At 39.2% G+C, this 16,151-nt stretch overlaps 2 protein-coding genes across 2 annotated transcripts in view; both read right to left on the bottom strand.

The window, feature by feature from the left end:
- dyrk1b (dual-specificity tyrosine-(Y)-phosphorylation regulated kinase 1B) overlaps positions 1-5,502 on the bottom strand; it is a 39,724-nt gene extending 34,222 nt beyond the window's left edge. Inside the window, exon 1 of the mRNA XM_047598371.1 lies at positions 4,792-5,502. The gene's annotated coding sequence lies outside the window, so the exon portion shown is untranslated. The remainder of the gene's footprint in view (positions 1-4,791) is intronic.
- Positions 5,503-7,894: 2,392 nt separating this feature from the next.
- fbl (fibrillarin) lies at positions 7,895-15,788 on the bottom strand. The gene is made up of 9 exons (XM_047598372.1): positions 15,620-15,788; positions 14,776-14,871; positions 14,238-14,390; positions 13,950-14,044; positions 12,642-12,812; positions 12,221-12,353; positions 10,297-10,409; positions 9,808-9,953; positions 7,895-8,581 (listed from the first exon to the last, which is right to left on the bottom strand). The coding sequence occupies exons 1-9, from the start codon at positions 15,627-15,629 to the stop codon at positions 8,557-8,559; spliced, it is 942 nt and encodes a 313-aa protein (XP_047454328.1). The 5' UTR covers positions 15,630-15,788; the 3' UTR covers positions 7,895-8,556.
- Between the last annotated feature and the right edge of the window lie 363 nt (positions 15,789-16,151).

Genomic DNA, 16,151 nt, shown 5'->3' with positions numbered 1-16,151 from the left:
ATCTCATCTTATCTCACATCTTGCCAATGCTTTCAAGCCAGTGTCACATGAGATCCCATGGACATCATTCAATTTCCGCCATGTTCCAGAAGCCGAATTAAAACTGGTCAACACTTATTTCCAGGAAATGGGCATGATGGTGGATTACACCATCTCTGCAACCCACAGCCTTCTGCCAGAGGGGAGGGGTGTGAACCGTTAATATACCGGGGATATGGGGGGTTCCTTTATGATGAAGGGATCCAGCACCTACTGAGGTAAATGTCCTCCATGGAACGAAGGCTGCTGCTGGTCATTTTTTGGGTGGATTTTAGGAGGAATAAAAGGAGGCTTAGATAAAGGGACTTAGGCCGCCCTGCTTCAGGATCCTCAGAAAGTACAGGCATTGGTGGGCCTTCTTAATAATGCAGGATCTTTTAAAGCTGTGTTGGTGGAACACAGGAGCTTTGTTGGAGATGTGCATGCCCAGATATTTGAAGATGGACACCATTTCCACAGCTGGCGTTCCTCCGATAAAGTGGGGGAAAGGGAGTGGCCCCTCTGGATAAAGTCCATGACCATCTCCTTAATCTTCCCACATTGATGCAGATGTGTTTCGCTCTGCAAGATCTTCCACCTCCTGCCTGTACACAGACTAGTCCAACCACAGCGGTGACACCTGCAAACTTCAAAAGTTGCTCTTGTTTTCAGCTACATTAGGACATACAACTTGGTTCACCACCTACAAAAAAGACAAAAAAAATCACACGACTCAATACATCGACTATCATCAGACAAAGTCAAAAATAGAGTTTATCATCTAGGATGACCAGCCCATTTCTGGAGTAATGAAACTAGGTTTTTGCCATATGTTTCTAGGGAAAGTATGACCTATCCTAGGACTGGGATCATCCCTGCAATCACAGCAGCAGTTTGGATTGAGGGCCAACCTATTTAAATGATATCCTGTACAAACGAGTTCTGTCTTAGAGAAAAAACACACAGCTGATGAATAATCACCAGAAGAGGCAATGTACTGTATATGTTATTAGATAGTCCTTGAAGCTTTTAAGTAACTAAAATAATAAATAATTGGCCCCATCAGTTATGTTGTGCAGAGGTTGAGTGGCTCAGTATATAGCCATGTTCTTATCCATATTATTGTATCTTTATTCGACGTTAAAACAACCGATAGTCAATCCTTTTTTTTTTTCAGTAGAGACTGCAGGAATCAGTCCTTCATTGTTGAATTGTTGCAAAGAAGCCACCACTGAGGAAGTACAACAAGAAGTAGCCTAGAGAGTGTGGTTCCTAATGTCTTGGAGGAGAAGGTTTAATGGTGTTGGGGTGATTTGCTCAAGACAATGTTGGTGATTTATTCAAAGTTCAAGGCACATTTAACCAGCGTGACTAACCATATCAGTCTGTAGAGACATGTCAACCCATCTGGTTTGTGTTAAGTGGGACCATCATTTGTTTTCCAACAGCCCAATGACCCCAAACACACTTCCAGGTTATGTAAGGGCTATTTGACACAGAAGGAGAGTGATGGGCTGCTTCGTCAGAAGGCCTGGCCTCCACAATCACCTACCTAAACCCAACTCAGATGGTTTGGAATGAGTGTGCGTCAACAGATCTACAGACCACACAGCCTGATATATAACAAAATGCTAACTTTGTTTGAGAAGGACTAAACTTTAGATTTGTCCATAGCACTGGGTTGGACAGTGAGATGGTGCAACTGTTAATGAAATATTGAAAGTTGCCTCATTTTTTATAACTAAATGATGCTCATGAGCTGAATATGGCTTACCACCACAGAGAGTCAGTAAATGCGCAAACAAAATGTTTTTTTATGTACACAGTTATAAATGAAGACGCAGGCATTTTACAATGGGGGTCCCAAGGACAAGAGATAGCGTTGTACAACCCAAAAAGCTTTCAGTGAAAGAAGCTCATACCAACTGTAAAGTCTGGGTGCTATAAATGCTTTTGGGGTTTGTTTTTTCTCTTGGACTGTACAGCTGAAAAAAAACACTACTCACAAGAAACCACTTAAAACATCTTGCAACGGAAACACTTGAATGGAGGGGATAGAAGAAGGGATACAATATTGGTTTCATTAGTGGAGCTTCCATATAAAAATAAAACATTTACACCAATCTGACATACCATTATGACCACCCGTCTTGTATTGTCCCTGATTTTGCCGCCCAACTCAACCTATGAACGTATGTTGTGTTGTTTGGCACCAAGACATTACCAGCAGATCCTTTTAGTTTCCATGAATGGTTGTGCAAAGTCTACAGCAGTGCTTAGGCAGGTGGTACGTGTCAAAATAACAACCACACGAGTGGCAACATCCAAGGTCTCAACATTAATCCATGCATCACACCATCTCCACCGGCAAACCTACTTCCCACAGCGCATCATGGTTCCGTGTTGGACAATGTGGCCCTCATGCACCCCAGATATCCACATGAGGTGAAAAGAAAACCTCAATCATCAGACGGGGCACATTTTGACCAGTGCTCCGTGGTTAGGTTTTAATGTTCTTGTACACATTCAACAGTAGACAGGGCCCCCATTTGCAGCCCCATAAGCAACAAGCTGCAATGCACCGTGTTCTGATGCCTCATCAAGTGACCATTCACTTGCTTTCCAGAACAAAAAGTTCACTAGCTGCTTAGTATATATCCCCGAAAATAACATAATCAGAGTTATTCACTTCAACCACCAATGGTCATAAGGTTATAGCTGGGCTCATTTCCTTTGTTTTTTGTTTTTATCTGTAGGCATTATTATTAGCTCTTGCGTGTCCAAATAAACCTCAATAATTTCCATGGCACGGACTTATTTTTGACAGTACCCCAGCCACAAACCCAAATTTCCAGATGACACGTGGACGCGTACTGAAGAAATATTGAGAGAGGTTGCAAATATGTAAGTGAGTGGAGCAACATGAACAGGATTACATAGTTCTGCAGAGGCAGCTGAAGCAAAAGGCCTGGCATTATTTCATAAAAATGGAAAGACGGGTTAGAGAGGAGCAATACAATAAACAGCAAGTAAAAAAAAACATAAATGAGTGACACCAGACTTCCTTGCAAGTCTTGGAATCAGTCTATGTTGGTAAAGTTTTGAAACTAGTGTCTCGATCTTGGCGTGCTTGGCGATACATAACCACACGCTTTGCTGAAAAGTATTATGTCACAGTACATTATGACACCACAATTTACAAGATAGAAGCCTAAAATCTGTGTTATGTATTTTTAGGCAACTTCCTTTCACCTAATTACAATTTACATCAAATTTATGTGATCTAGAAACATTCGGGATGGGTCAGATTTGACCTGGAGGACAATAGGAGGGTTACATTTACATGGCCTGAAGTCTAGATGTAATAGACACCTATGGTTAACAATGTTGTGCTGCGATGTTGAGGGCAAATGTGCAAGAGTCTCTGCAGAACAACCTTTTGGAGGAAGACAGTTTTATACTAGTTTGACACAGAATAAAGCATAAACAACACAAACCATATCGCCCAAAGCCTGTGCAACTCACACACACACACACTGCACTGGATTACAGATGCAACATCGCCTAGAAGCTAACATACATACATACATACATGTTAGGGGTGTGGAGGGGAAAGTGAACGAAAATAATTAACCACAGCTCATTTTAAGATTTGCAAGAGGAGCAGGAATCTGAACTTCCAACAAGATGGAAGGCAGGCGGATGGATTGGGACGTGTGTGTGTCTGTGTGAGCATCTCTGCCCAAAAAAAAACCTCCTCAGTTAAGTTTCACACATCTTCTGTTGTGCAAGGACAAAAAAATTGCATGAAATAAATAAATAAATGATGCTTATTGCTTCAGCCACCTCCAAGACATCCGAGTGCCTGCATCCCTCCACTCCAGGACAGGGTAAGCAGGGGTAGCAGGGGTAGGGGGGCTGATGGAGCTAATGCAGTAGCTAAGGTAGCAGATGAAACACTGCAGGTCCACAGAGGACAGTTTTTGACGCTGATGGCTGGCTGCTGTGAAAACTAAAGCAATCGGGCAAGGTTTTATATTAAAACAAAAACGCCTCTCCTTAAAAGAGATAAAGGATATCAACACGTCTCAGTCGTGTAAAACACACATTCATCTCCCATCCGCCGGCATCCAACCCCATCCCCATTCTCCATTGGGTGTCGTGCGTTAACTTAAATAAAGCAAGGCAGCAATGTCACTGCAAAAAATGTTGCTTTAGACGCTCTTTGGGAATCAAATATATGCACGATTATAAGCAAAATTCAAGCCCTGGTCAACTCGCAATCAGAAAACGACTCGGTCACAAGGTAAAGCTAGAAGGGCAGGGGGTAGGTATGGGGAGTGGGGTGGTGGTGGAAGGGGGGGGGTATAGCAAGAAGCCTTGGATGGCTAAAAACGGGATAACGACTCCATCATCATGGTGCACGTCTCAGCTAACGAGCTACCAGAGCCGAGCCCCTTTAATTGTTCAACATACCCCGCTGTGCAACATCGACATTAACCTGTCGCCTTGTGTTATTTTGCAGCTTAGCTTTTTTTTTTTTTTTTTTTTTTTTTAAATCGAAGGCTGTGTCTTGCAGCACTAGCCAGGAGGATGACCGGCAGAAGAGGCCGGGTGGCAGGGGCGAGAACGCGGAGAACGGATCCATCACCGCGGATGGACAGTCAAGCCTCTTAAAGCGTGCACATCCCAGACACCCGAAGAGGCTTTACTGATTGCACAAATAAAAAAAAAAAAAAGCATATAAATGCCGGGGCCCCAGCGATCTCTTACCTCAGGTGGTGTGTCGAGCCAAGTTCCGCACAGCAGCCATGTTCGGAAACCCCATCTCCCTTAGTCCACACGAACCGAGCCCCCTCCCCCGGGTCAGTCGCCCCTCTTCCACGGCAGAAATCCCCAATAATGTAAAGTAGAGTTTATTTGCCGGTGATGGAGAAAAAAAAAAAAAAAAAAAAAAAAAGATCCGGGGCGATTAGTTTCCCAGAGAAGAAGAAAAAAATGCGGTGTTCTGTATTCTCCGGAGATCAGGTGGCGTGTTGTCGATGGGGGGACTGATAGCCGTGCCTAAGGGGAGGTGGGCAGCCCCCCGCCTCAACCACGGACACCTTGAATTCAAGTCTTTTTTCCCCCCCTTTCTCTTGAGCAAACAGAGTATTCTTTATCGAGATTTATTCTAGGATGCAGGTCACATCCGAAGCAACTGCGTCGGGCATCTGGTAAAAGTCAGATGTTTAATTAAAGGTAAGAAGCTAACATTAGCAGGCTAGCCAGGAGCTAGTCTGCTAATATGACTAATAAAACATTGGAATTTAAAGGAAGACAGTCGGTAAACTGCAGGTAACTAGGCGGCAATGAGAAGCCGATAAACGGATCCTGCAGACGCTATGAGGGGGGAAAAATGCAGTTTAGGAGGACACCGCTACCGCTAGCCCCTCTGTGATGTTAATATCGGTCAAAGGCGAGGGGCTGCACTGAGAGCGCGCTCCCGACGCCAGGCTAGTATGGCCCGGCGCGCTCCCGAGACGCTTCCTACAAAATGGCTGCCAAAACATTTTTTTTAATTTTTTATTATTGAAAACTGATATATAGACGAAAACATTAGGATAAATAAAATATATACATACAGACGTGCATACAAAAAAAAAAACAGAACAGAATTTTTATACTTATATTTGAACTGATCTTTTATTATTATTTAAATTATTATTGTATTGTTTTAGTGTTTGTGTGCTTTAATGGCAATTTCTTTTTTTCTACATGTTAAAAAGTTCCAGCAAAATGTAGCATTTTTTAATTTTTTTGCTTCATTTTTTGCAGAACTTATCGAGAAGGGACCTATAAAGTAGTGGTTTGTTACTTTTAATACCAGGTGCCCATTTTTATGGGACATTGTACATTGGTAGGTTTGAATAGGAAGGCGCATAAAATATTAATATCAATAAATATGTTGGGTGTGTGGTGGTAACCCCGACTTGGCCAACCGTGCATTTGCCCCACACACCACAAAGTCTCACTCAAAGGTTTTCTCATAAGCTGGCAGCGCTGAAGAAGGTAAATAAGAGGGACAAAAGAGACAAAGGTACAGGACGATAATACTAAGAGGCATCAGGAACGAGGGTAATTTTTAATTTTTCTTATTTTTCGACCATTCTAAATTCCAAAACAAAGTGTCTATAGTTCAGAGCTTACTTTGAAAACTTTGGTTTGTGGATGAAGATGAATTTATTACAAATTCTAGAGCACCGTCTTTGGACACTAAAATAAAAGATCACACCTTTCAAACTGAATAAGTGGGTTATATTAAGAGTTTAAAGGAAGTGTGAATCAAAACCTGAACTTTTAACATACAAAAATATATGGTGGGACAGTTTCAGTTCCATGTTTACAAAATGAGCAAAAGGTGACAATTAAAAATAGATGAAAATGGGTGAAAGAACACCGTGCACGGTCACACAAACCTCTCAGAGTTTTATTTTAGTTTAATTGTTCTTTTTTTTTTTTGTATAATGTGTTGTGTGTTTGCGGGTCAAAAGTGATGCACAACTTAATCCAGCTCAAAACTGTCAAAGGACAATGTTTCATCCAGTGTTGTTTTCCACCTCATATCTAACTTATGTGTTTCTATCCATGTAAGATAAGGCACATTTCATACACAGGACAACTCAATGTGCTTCACATTAAAAAGACAAATATCGAAGAAAAGGAAGCAAGGGTTATAATCAATAATAATAATAATAAGACAGAAGGAAAAAAAGAGCTGGGCATAAAATAAGAGTGCAGAATTTCTTTAAACTTATCACTCACCCATAAGCAGCTGAAAAGAGAAAAGTTTTTAGCCTGGATGTAAAAACATTCACACATGGAGCTGATTCCACTTCTGTTGGTAGTTTGTTCCATCTGTTTTCAGTATAAAAAAAGGTTATTTTTTGACCCAACAGAAATAAAATTGTCTTGGATTTTCATTATCTGAGAGGTCTAAAACATAAGTGCACCTCCAGGATTACAAATGAATTTCAAGGCCAAATTAGCGCCCATCTTCTGAGAGGTGTTTCTAATCGATGTAACGAGACTCAGGTTTCGTTTTACTTGATGAAAAAAAAAAAAAAAAATCATGGGTGTGATCTTCACAACACCACATGAGCCAATACACTCTCAAAACTTCTGTGTTAAATGAACATATTCTTATGAATTTACCATGAATAAATATGTTGTGTGTTTTATTACGCTGAGCGCCTGTAAGTTACTGCTGCAACGAGTGAAATGTCACAGTTTGGGATAATAAAGTATCCATCTGCACATGAACAGAAGAGTTAAAAGAGAACAGTTTGACGTCTCATCTTTTATTGTGCAAAAATATATTACTCTGATGATGTTTTATTGCTCATTTTAACTCATATTTATTGATTTTATGTTAATGGTGATTGTGCTGCGGTTGTTTTTAAATATGCTACAGAAACAAACTGGGTTGTACTCTTTTTAGAGCAGACACTTCTCTTTTTGCACCATGAACAGGATGCCTCTGAACTCACCTCCAGTCTGCTCTCACAGGAAATCACAACAAAGTTTAACCTTCCTGTTGTTCTTGGGTCAAATTTGAGCCATGATTTCATGTAATTGCTTGAAAATCACACAGGTAGTTTCTTCCTCTGTTCTCTGCTCATAAAATAAGTGGCTGATGCTTTCTGGTGTATAAAGAAGAAGCAAAGAAGCTAGAAATTACAAATTGGAAAAAAAAAAGAAATTGCAAGATACCGTTCATGGCAGTGCTTTTAAGAAGAACAAAATACAAACATACATTTATAAAAAATACTACACGGACTCACAAACGACCCCATTCACAGAGTAAAAGATCTAAATATTAGTCAAATTGTAACAGTTCATGAACAAGAATCATTTTATTAAAATGAAATATCCAGTTTTTGGAAAGGAATTCATGTGAACTGGTTTTAGAATAAATAGCTGTAAACTACATATCTACAATCATTCTTCTATGTGCAGTCATAACAAAGTTAAAATATATGGTTTCAGTCAGAGAGAAAGCATGGGCTGTATATCTGGGATATGATTTGTGTTATCAGGAATCAGAAGCATCCTGATAAAGACCACAGGAACAAAAACTGAAAGCAAAATGTATTACATTCAGATAAAATAATAAAAAGCATCAGATGCAAATACATTAGTACCAGAGGGGGAAAAAAGTAACATGCAAGAAACCCACCAACACCTCAGATCTGAAGTGGTTCTGTAATGATGAGCGGGTTAAATTCCTCCAGGCCGCCGTCGTATATGACTGATCAGGAGTCACCAGAAACATTTAGCTGCTGCACAAGGAGGTATTTTCTTGAATAAATAAATGCACATATATAATATTTCTGTTTGATTAGTATGATTGGGTCTATGATTGGACTTGATTTAACTTTATGCAGTGATGTTGTAAATTCTGAAGGGTTTAAATACATTTAAGCGACACAAAAGGTGGTTAAGTCCTAAAACTCAAAATTAAAATGGTAATAGTTTGCCTGAGTCTTCTTTCGCGTTTCACTTCTTCTGTTTTGGAGGAGGTCTAAGGAAGGAAAGAAAAAAAAGATGGTTAATACAAAATTAAAAAAGAAAATGGGCACTTAGGAGACATCCTGGTGTACAGGATAAACTCTGGAGCAAGATTATTATCGTTTAGTCTGTGCTAATTAACTGAGGTTTACACAATCTGGCACTATTCTACAACTGAAGTGCTCGATCAGATACTGAAATATAAAACTACTATAACAGAAGCTACAATGTGGAGAAACAAATTCCAAGAATATGCAAACACGTATACATCAATCACGATTTGTAATATGTGATTATTAGCCGTCCAAGCCAGTGGGCAGCTAATAATCACATACTGCATTGTGAGTTATTTATCTATATGTCATAAAATGAGATAATAAAAAATATACAGCTACAGGACAGGTTATGTGTGAGTGAAAAGGTAACTTTTAAACTGTCCATCAGATGGAGCTGTTTAACACAGTCAGTGCTGGAGCTGATATGATAATATGGGTCAAGAAGGCACATAGCAACAGGAACTCTTTTTACACATTACTGGTTAATTTACCAACATGTCAGAGGTTTGAAATATATGAATATATATATAAAAAAAATAAATAAAAATGCTAAGAAATAAATATGAGATGAACTAACAAAGGGTTATCATCAAGACTCGTGGAAATTATTCATGCACCTCCCAGAGAAGTTGTACAAGATACTGACAAAGTCTGTAGCCATTTATTAGTAATAGAGATTTACAGTAGCGATAACTGGTGATTTAAGATTGGCTCCAGCCCCCTTGTAACCGGTCAGGCATAACATTATGACCACCTTCATAATATTGTGTAGGTCTCTCTTGTACCTCCAGAACAGTTGTGTCCTGTGGTGTCTGGTAACAGGATGTTGTTAGTGGGGGTCTTTGGGTCCTGTGCGTTAAGGGGAGGGGCCTCAATCAGTTTGGGATCTTTGGAGGTGAATTTGTGCTATTTTTCATGTTTTTTTTTTGTAAATTTAGTTGTTTCTAAACCGTTTTTGTGTGTGTACCTGCTGATATCAGGGACTGCTGTGGGTTGGGGGGTGTCTGGTCTGGTCTAGGTGGGTGCTACATGTCTAAATAACATCCACATGAATGAATGTCAGGTCCAAAAGTTTCCCAGCAGAACACTGAATAGTCGCAAGACGGTCAGTGTTATTTACATCTCCTGTCGTGGTCATAATGTTGTGGCTGATTGGTGTATTGTATATTGAAGTGGGTGTTACCTGTAGATGCCCACCACCACAGCATGATCTCTCTCATAGGGCTCCAGTGTCAGCTGTTCCTGGGGTTTCATGTTCTCAGCGCTCATCTTCTTCACCTCTGAAGCGAACACGGCTTCTGGAGCCGCTGTTGAGTCTATACAGTTAGCCTTAGGAGAAAAGAAACGCGCATGTAGCTGAAAAACCCCCTCAAGAAAACAAAGAAACATTAAGTACCTGGAAGTAACATGTACTCTAAAGTAGAGGACCTCAAACTGATGGAGAGATTGAGTAGAGACCCTCTACGTACTATATTAAATTATTATTATTATGCATTCAATATTAAGCTATTTCTATTCCCTGCCTTCATTTATCCATTTACTCAAATATGTATTCATGTGTGTTTAAAGAAATTTACATTTGTGGGCGAAAATTAAAAATAAAACAACAAAAAATATCTAATCAATCAAAGATTTTCCGACTATTCCCACTATTATAAATGTCCGTGTTTACCTTGATGGAGATGACAAAGTGTCCACCGTTCTTCAGGAAGTTGTGAGCGTTCAAAGCAACAATCCTGGTCTGATCGGGCTGAGCAACATCAGCAAATATCACGTCCACCATGCCTGGAGAGGAACAGGCCATTACTAAATAAAATTTTTAAAAAAGCTATTTGTCTGCACATTATGTAGGAAGGTCGACTTTATTAGACCTGTTGCTCCATCAACTACAAGTTTTACCGGAGTCTTGACCTTTCTACAATTACTTTTCCTCCTTCATGCACTTTGGTAGCAGGTGAAAATATAACTCGTACGTAGAATCCATGGATCGATGGAAATCCATCACAGTGAAAGAAAAGCTTTGATCCCAGAGTAACTCTCATAAAGAAAATTGTGAGTAACCGTACAAAAGAACATTGTTGTTCAACAGGAAAGTGTTAAGGCTCTTTTAGAGTAGTACTACAGGAACTAGACGCCGTAAACTTCACACACTAGACAGTTTTTGTTTCTACTTCCAAAATTCACTTGCTTCACATTAACACGAGTTGTACAAACGTCTGTGTCTCCAAACCTCATCCACAACAAGAGATGGAGAAGCAGCGGGAAATACTAGACCAGAAACAGGCTACTACCAAACGGACCAATCAAACCTCTGCATCAACTCAACACATAAGTATAAACCACCTGATTTTCACCACTATGTGGAACTGACACAGTGTTAATACCAAACTTTTATTCAGCAACAACCCAAATAAAAATTATCTGACATAAAATGGCTGTTTTTAAAGATTCAAGTGTGTTAATGTTAATAAAAAAAAGACACTTATCTTACAGCTGGGCGGTATACAGGTTCATACCGAATACAGGTGTTTTCCTTTTAATTTTTAATATATGGACATACCAGTGTATTTGATTACACGACGCTTGAACCTGTTTTCAGAACCGAAGCAATTTCAATGTAGCACTTATGAACAGCGTCACTGCAACGCGTGGTGAAGATGGAAAAAGGAAGCAGCAGAACAAGAAGATTTGTGCCAAATAAAAGGTGTCGCGTTGGTTGTTTGTTTTTTTTTGTTTTTTTTTTAGGGTGACCAAACGTCCCTGATTTCTGGGGATAGTCCCAGTTTTGGATGACCTGTCCCCCACCTAATGCTGTCCCAGACAATGTCCCCAATTTTAGCATTTTATGAATGAGAAAAAAAAATGTTGCGCATAGACTACAGTTATTATGGTAGCAGTTTAAATATGTTTGAATATGAATAAATAAATGAAACCGTAACTGTCCCTGTTTCTTCATTTCACAGACATGCAAACCTGTTTGACTCATCATCACAGAAAAATAGACCATCCTAAGTCAATCTAATGCATTAATTCCTCTCTCAACCAGTAGAAAATGTTATGAACATGTGATTATGCACGACAAATGTTATTATCATATAAAATAATGTGATATCATAGGTAGAGGCAGCGTATATAAAGCTTATTATTTCAAAACTTGAGACTACTAAACAAGGTTCATACCCCGAACCAAACAATTTAATCATCTTTACATCCCTGTTTGTGATACAACGTGCTTTAGAAATGTCTCTTAAACCAACAGGAGCACAATCAGAGGGAGAAGGAATCTAAATTATGTTGTATGTGATCAGTTCAAGGCTCAGACTTCATGCAAGAAGTGCATCACCGTAGTCTTACAACAAATCGGAAATAGTTCTACACGTTTAAATGAACATAAAGAGCGGTGAGTGGCGGTGTTACTTATTAAGGCTTTAGTTATATTTAGTAATGTTCTGGTTGTGTCTGAGGCGAACATGTCGCACCATGACCTCCACCGACAGGAGCCATGTTAAATATCACTCATTTTCAAGTGTTAAGAAGCTGATCTTTGCGTTTGTGCAGCACATATCAGTGTTTAATTTTATCAGCACCACACCTACCAACGAGCATTCGGTATTTGTGAGGGTGCCGAGCGTCTTCGATGATCGGGATGATGTTTGTGCGTTTCTTTGCCACATTGAGAAGGTCGCGGCCCGATCGATGGGAAAACTCGACAGCGTAGACCAGCCCCTCCTGTAACACAGGACGCAGAAGTTACTTCAACCTGTCAAGTAAAAGTATTTTACTTATTAACTTATTAATTTTTATGGGAGGTTCAGGTCAATGTTACACCTGGGTTCAATTGTGCCATTTAATAAAGCTTCATTGATTTTCATGTTTAACATGGCAAACATGGAACCACACACAGAACCCTCACTTGGCTTTATTATACTATGTCATGTCTTTGCAAACATTTCCAAACATCTGTATGATAGAGGGACATAGTGAAACTCTGATAACCACAGACTGTGCAGTACTCACCGGTCCAACAATGTCAGAGACGTGGGACACTGTGGTGCCAGAGGCGGCTCCCAAGTACATCACCTTAGCTCCGGGCTTGATGTGGATGTGGTCTACCCCTCCTAAGATGGCTGCTGCCAGCTTAGAGCGGAACGGGTTCCAGGCTCTGTATTCAATCTTAGTTTCTCCTTCCTAAAAAAAGGGATGTAAATATACAGGGATGCATGTACAGTGACACAGAGAGTCTTCAAACTAATAAAACAAAAAGTGACTGGATTATATCGTGTAAGAATATGACCTGTGATAATGGCTTAACCCTTAATCATTTTTAAATTGTGTCCCGGTGCCTCTCAGTGAGGTTTAGAGGCGTCATCCAGCCAATCAGAGACAAAGACAATATTCTCAGGTTAAATGTGGTCTTCGAGGTCCTTCTCTGGATGAACGCTGAGTGTAACTGATTTATTAGGTACCATGAAGAAGTGGACTAATGGTGTCTAATGTGATGATGTGTATGAATTAATGTTGTAATGGTCTAAAATACATGTTTACATTTGTTTACCACTTAATGGCAAGGAACCAATCAAGCACCTTGATTTTCTACATGAAAGTGTAAGTAAGTTGTTCTCTTCTTATGCCCTACAACATAGGTCTTCAGCAGGAGGTTCGCGACCCCTAGGGGATCCGCAAAATCTTTGGTTGATTAGATATTTTTATATATATTTTTTTAATTTTCCCCCACAAATTTAAGTTTCTTTAAAACACATTAACATTAATACAACATATAGCCACCACACTAGACCTGTCAATCTAAGCCTCCTGTATGCAGCAGGCCCCGCCCATATCGCTGCTGAGCCAATCACGAGGCAGCATATTACACACTGACTCTGTCAGAAGCCTATTCAGTCCCCAGGTAAAAATTAAAACTCGAATCTGTCAATTATTTTCTTTATCTATCAATTGTGTACACCACTCAGGTATGTTTACGTTTATGGCAGATTGGCTCTTATGTATGTGCAGTAACTCACAGATATGTAATATTGGTTCATTTTTCTGAATTAACAAACACAAGAGCGTAATATTTAGGTTTCCCTTGTTTGATCGGCCTCTCTTTATCCAGCATCAGCACCTCCACTGAAGTTTTGAGTAATTTTTGTGCAGAAATCTATAAAATTCTGAGGGGTACAAATATGTTTAAGCAGCACCATATGAGTGACATAGAGCGTAGAACAAATCTGATCCTATCAAAAAAAGACCACTCCACTAAAAGCTGGCTGCTTGTGATCAGATTTCGACACATCCAGCCACCTCGAAGCCAAACGCATCACTCACCTCCACACTGATCCTCTTTTCTCCATATACAGACTCTCCAACCACCATGTTCTTGGTCACCAGGGCATCTTCCTTCCCTCTGCAGATAAACACTCCTGACACACACACACACACAATGAGTCAGGGTCTAACGCACACACACTACTGGAGTAAATTAAAAATGACAAAGAAGACTTTTGTGGTGTAAATAAAGAGATAAAAATGTCAATTTTGTGAGTTGCTTCTTCTCCATACAGTCTATCTAAATTAGTAGATTCAGTTAATAATCTTAACGCTGGTAATAAAAACCTTCATGTCTGTGTGGCTCAATCAAGACCTTCTTCCCTCCTCCGAAGCCTCCCCTCCCTCCCCTTCCTCCTCCTCGGCCTCCTCTTCCTCTGACGTTGCCTCTCCCACCTCCTCGGCCCCGAAATCCTCCCTCCGGGGACTTGAATCCTCCACCTGAAAACAAAAAAAATTTAATGCAGCTAATAACACAGCCAGTCAAAACAGCTGCATGTGCACAATTATTCTAAATTATTCCAAAAGGCCTTTTTTTTTCCAAATGTACAATTTGGTAAAACTTTAAAATAACTGCACAATGTGAAGCATTTATAAAGCAGTGATTGACATTTCACACTTATTTTTTCATACTTAATTATCTTATTATTTATAAATGAAATATGAAAATATTTATAAACTAGTTATTAAAGAGTTATCAGTGGTTCATAAGGTAATTTAGAAAGTAAACATGTAATAAAAACATGTATTTATGACACCTATAAAAAACGATGATGATGATGAATATGATGTAGCAGTATTAAAGACGACAGAACAATAATCTCACCTCTTCCTCCTCTGAATCCTCCTCGTCCACCGCGGTCGTTAAATCCTCCTCTACCTCCACCTCTTCCTCCTCCTCTATCGCCACGGGGACTGAACCCTGAAACAAACGCTTCATATGAATCTATACAGACGGATAACTAAACACAACCTTTTTTTTTTTGTTTTTAATTAGAGATGTGACTGTGTTCAGGATCATCTGTTCAACCTTGGAACTAACATTCACACTGGCTCATTATGTGCCGCTACTTCACGTCTTAGTTTGGAGGTATGTATGGAAATACTATGAATTATTACAAAAGAAAAGGGTTTCTGGATGCTAGTGTGAATCCACCAACCTCGTGTGAATCCACCAACCACCATCAGCCTGAGTCGATGACACAAGGCAGGATGGATCCAAGCTTTCATCTTGTTTATTCCAAATTATGACCTTATCATCTGCTATGTATATTTTTACATATATTTTTGTTTATTTTAGATACTTTTTTTAATATATATTTTGTTATTTCTGTATATTTTACATATATATTACAGTTAGATATACTTCTGTATATTTTTTATATATATATTGTAGCCTATATTATATTTATAGATAGATAGATAGTTTATTTTCAGAAATTCTGTGTCCAGTAGCTGCATCACATTGTAACAGATATGAAATATATTTAAGTTATATAATAATATAAATAAACTATATATGTACATATAATACTGTGTAATAATATACAATAGTTTGAGCTATGGCCATATATAGACTATTATTATTATTATTATTATTATTATTAAACAGCAGAGCGTGACGCAGCTGGTTTGTCGTGGTAATTAAATCTAACATTAGTTTACTCTACCTGGCTTCATATTATCTGACGTTAGATAAACACAGCCTGAGGTTCACTGGACTCTTTTTCCTTCTTTTTCTTCTTCTTCTTCTTCCCCGTCTACTTCTTCTTCTTCTTCTTCTCCTCCTCCTCCGACTTCTTCTTCTTCTTCTTCCCCGTCTACTTCTTCTTCTTCTTCTCCTCCTCCTCCGACTTCTTCTTCGCCTTCTGCTTCTTTTTTAATGACGAGTGGCAAACCCTCGTAAAGACTCACTAGCACCACCAACTGGAAGAGGAGGTTAGGGCAAGGGATTAAGACGTTTAGTCTAAATTTACATATATTACATATATTTCAAAAAACTTATAATAAAAAAAATAATAAAAAATAAGGTGTTTGTAGGAAAACCAGAAACTAGTTTCCATCATAGGCTAGATAGTTGCCTGTCGTTGACCGTTCATGTCTCTCTCTGTTATAGATTAGATTATTTATAGATTATTATGATATTATATTACTGGTCCGGCCCACTTCAGATCAAATTGAGCTGTAGCTATGTGCCCCCTC

This window comes from Mugil cephalus, chromosome 11 (genome assembly GCF_022458985.1).
Source record: "Mugil cephalus isolate CIBA_MC_2020 chromosome 11, CIBA_Mcephalus_1.1, whole genome shotgun sequence".
Taxonomy (NCBI): domain Eukaryota; kingdom Metazoa; phylum Chordata; class Actinopteri; order Mugiliformes; family Mugilidae; genus Mugil; species Mugil cephalus.
This window is presented reverse-complemented; position numbering and strand designations above follow the sequence as displayed.

What these genes read in the sequence shown, in the direction of transcription:
- fbl (XM_047598372.1), bottom strand. An exon ending in TGAGCCACACAGACATGAAG is followed by an intron (nt 14,045 to 14,237) that starts GTTTTTATTACC and finishes TGTGTGTGTCAG; the next exon opens with GAGTGTTTATCTGCAGAGGG. An exon ending in CAAATACCGAATGCTCGTTG is followed by an intron (nt 10,410 to 12,220) that starts GTAGGTGTGGTG and finishes GTTCCTCTCCAG; the next exon opens with GCATGGTGGACGTGATATTT.